The 2520-nt window shown below is 33.2% G+C and overlaps 1 protein-coding gene across 2 annotated transcripts; it reads left to right on the top strand.

Moving 5' to 3' along the window:
- Positions 1 to 18: 18 nt before the first annotated feature.
- On the top strand, positions 19 to 2514 carry LOC116350963 (SEC14-like protein 2). Of its 2 annotated transcripts, none has more exons than XM_031782982.1 (7): positions 19 to 119; positions 527 to 700; positions 821 to 901; positions 1059 to 1258; positions 1549 to 1672; positions 1757 to 1781; positions 1887 to 2514. In XM_031782982.1, exons 2-7 carry the CDS (start codon positions 529 to 531, stop codon positions 2137 to 2139), a joined length of 855 nt encoding a protein of 284 aa, XP_031638842.1. In that variant the 5' UTR covers positions 19 to 119; positions 527 to 528; the 3' UTR covers positions 2140 to 2514. The 2 variants fall into 2 exon arrangements, with proteins under 2 accessions (XP_031638842.1, XP_031638841.1); XM_031782981.1 differs by having other exon boundaries at positions 40 to 223.
- Positions 2515 to 2520: the final 6 nt, after the last annotated feature.

Raw genomic sequence — 2520 nt, 5'->3', positions numbered from 1 at the left:
CAATGACAAGCATTTGAAGTTTCATGTAAATGTCAATACAATATGAAACAGTGTTCCAAAGGAAGATTCATTTTGAGATATTTTTTTACAAACAACAAAAAAGTGTTTATTGAACTCAAGTTAGAAAATATAAAATGATCCCATTGGATTACTTTTTAGTCCTTTTGGATTAATCGTAGCTGAAAATCCCAAATTACTAAATATTAATACCACCGATATAAGAGTGTAGCATTCTAATTTTCCATAATAATTTATTGATGCTGACATCATATTTCATTAGGAAATATTTCACATATCCTGTCTCATATAAGTGGCTCACTACTGAGGGAATAAATTTCGTTTTTCTCTTTTGTTCACAGAAATTTATTTGCTGAATTTCTATCGGAGCACATTTTTAAAAATTATACCAACAGAAGAAAAAAATAAAATTTATATCCTCCGTAGTGAGCCACTTATATGAGACACCCTGTATATTATATTGATTATTTTCTACTATTCACTAATTCTTTTATGATTTTTTCCTTAGGTATGCTGCATACGGTGAGCCGTGCAGATTTCATTCGATCAACGATTAAAATATTGGAAAAGTATATGAACCTTGCATTTGAACAGAGTATCAAGCATGGGCCTCAGGCCAGACAGTTTGTTGTTTTATTTGATATGGCTGGATTTAATGTGAAACAGTATACATGGCGTCCAGGTAAGTTAACACACATTCACAACAGCAGTGATATGAATTTCATTGTTACTTTTATGATCGCATAGATTGTATGATGTTAACACATATTTATTAAACACATGTTTATATAAATTTTGCTAGCCGCCGAAGTGGTCATTTCACTCATAAAAAGCTACGAAGCAAACTACCCGGAAATCCTTAAATATTGCTACATAATCAATGGTATGCATATGAAGCTATTTTTCACCATTTCCATGTCATTTTTTTCATTTACTTTTTACAGTCGCTTCGACTTTCTATCTCTATCTCTCATTCTCTCTCATCATTTTATGTGTATACTTGAAATAACAAATTTTATATTATTCTATATACCCAACAGTGCCGAAGGTGTTTGCTATTGTGTTCAATATTGTAAAGAGATTTTTGGACGAATATACGTTGGGTAAAATTCTAATTTTCAAGCAAGATTCAAAAAAATGGTTGCCTAAAATGCTTGAACATATCGATCCATCGCAAATACCAAAGTATTTTGGTGGAACTCAAACAGATGAAGACGGTGACCCGAAATGTATGCACAAGGTAAAATTGGGTGTCAATCTATGAGTAAAATAAAGATATATTTGCAATATGATAAAAAAAGGTCAAAATTAATGCTTCGAATCGCTATATGCTTGCAATAACCACTGTTATTATCAGTTTAGTTTGAGTATGGAATTGCCTAGATGGCGTCTTCATTATTGGTTGACAATAAATCAGACCATTTACTTATATTGGTCACAAAATATAAATATATAACGCACAATCTTCCTCATTCTTTTCAAGTTTCTTGAATATAATTTTGTTTTTTCTTATCAATATAACATTTTCAGTTGAATTGGGGTGGAAAAATTCCGAAAGAGATGTATGTAATGCGTGATGAAAAAGACAATAACAATGAGGACTTTATCGATACTATTATAAAGAAAGGCTCGAAAATAAAATTGGAATTTAAATGTACGGAATATTTATTTTGAATATTTGTTGATAATTTTAAATTATTTTTATTTTTTTCTTTTGCTCCCTTTTCTTTTTCTCTAGGTATGGAATCTGGATGTGCTCTCAAGTGAGTAAAGTTACCATTCATCATTTCATTCTATATCATTCCCTGATGTGATTCCAAGGCGGGGAAAAATTGATATTCGAAAAACCTCTTTGTTTTCTCTTGAAGGTGGGAATTTCGAACGTTCGACCATGACATTCGATTCGGCATCAAGAGGAAAAATGAAAAAACGGGCGAAGAGAATATCGAAGTCGATATGAAACGGGTCGCCTCGCATCAATTGGACGAAGAGGGTTTTATAACTTGTCAACCGGATTGGACCTGTGAGGATAACACATTATTTTGTTTGCATTTGCGAAAACGCCACGACCGAAAAACCAAACTATGCATGAATATGATGCTTTGTAAAGGGCCATTCTGACAACAATGATTAACTATATGTTCGCGCCGTATACCGTGTATTACATTCGCATACATTCGTATGGATGTATGTCGTGACATTGCTATACGGCGCCTAACAAACATGTATTTTGTTTGTACTGCTCTCAGCAGGCAACGTTATTTATTACGGCATGCGATGAGTTATTTATCCCGCTAGAAATATCCTACTGCCTGCTGAAATCAGTACGAACACACAGCCTACAGACACACATAGCGTAATAAAGAGATAATCGTTTTGTTCTGTTGTTGTGTGTCTATTACGCTTTCAACAGATTCCAGCAAGTCGATGTGTCTGTTGTCGATATTTTGTTGTCTGTAAAATTCTGTATACAATTGTACATAATGGTGCACGAAATGAGAC

This window comes from Contarinia nasturtii, unplaced genomic scaffold (genome assembly GCF_009176525.2).
Source record: "Contarinia nasturtii isolate CC-2019 unplaced genomic scaffold, AAFC_CNas_1.1 Cnas_scaffold_4324, whole genome shotgun sequence".
Taxonomy (NCBI): Eukaryota; Metazoa; Arthropoda; class Insecta; order Diptera; family Cecidomyiidae; genus Contarinia; species Contarinia nasturtii.
The sequence above is the reverse complement of the archived record's forward strand: the minus strand, read 5'-3'. Positions and strand labels throughout refer to the sequence as shown.

Excerpts from the sequence above, each read along its gene's own strand:
- LOC116350963 (XM_031782982.1), top strand. The coding sequence starts at position 529 with ATGCTGCATACGGTGAGCCGTGCAGATTTCATTCGATCAACGATTAAA. Across the intron at positions 701-820 it reads ACAGTATACATGGCGTCCAG|CCGCCGAAGTGGTCATTTCA; the intron begins GTAAGTTAACAC and ends AAATTTTGCTAG. Across the intron at positions 902-1,058 it reads ATATTGCTACATAATCAATG|TGCCGAAGGTGTTTGCTATT; the intron begins GTATGCATATGA and ends TATACCCAACAG.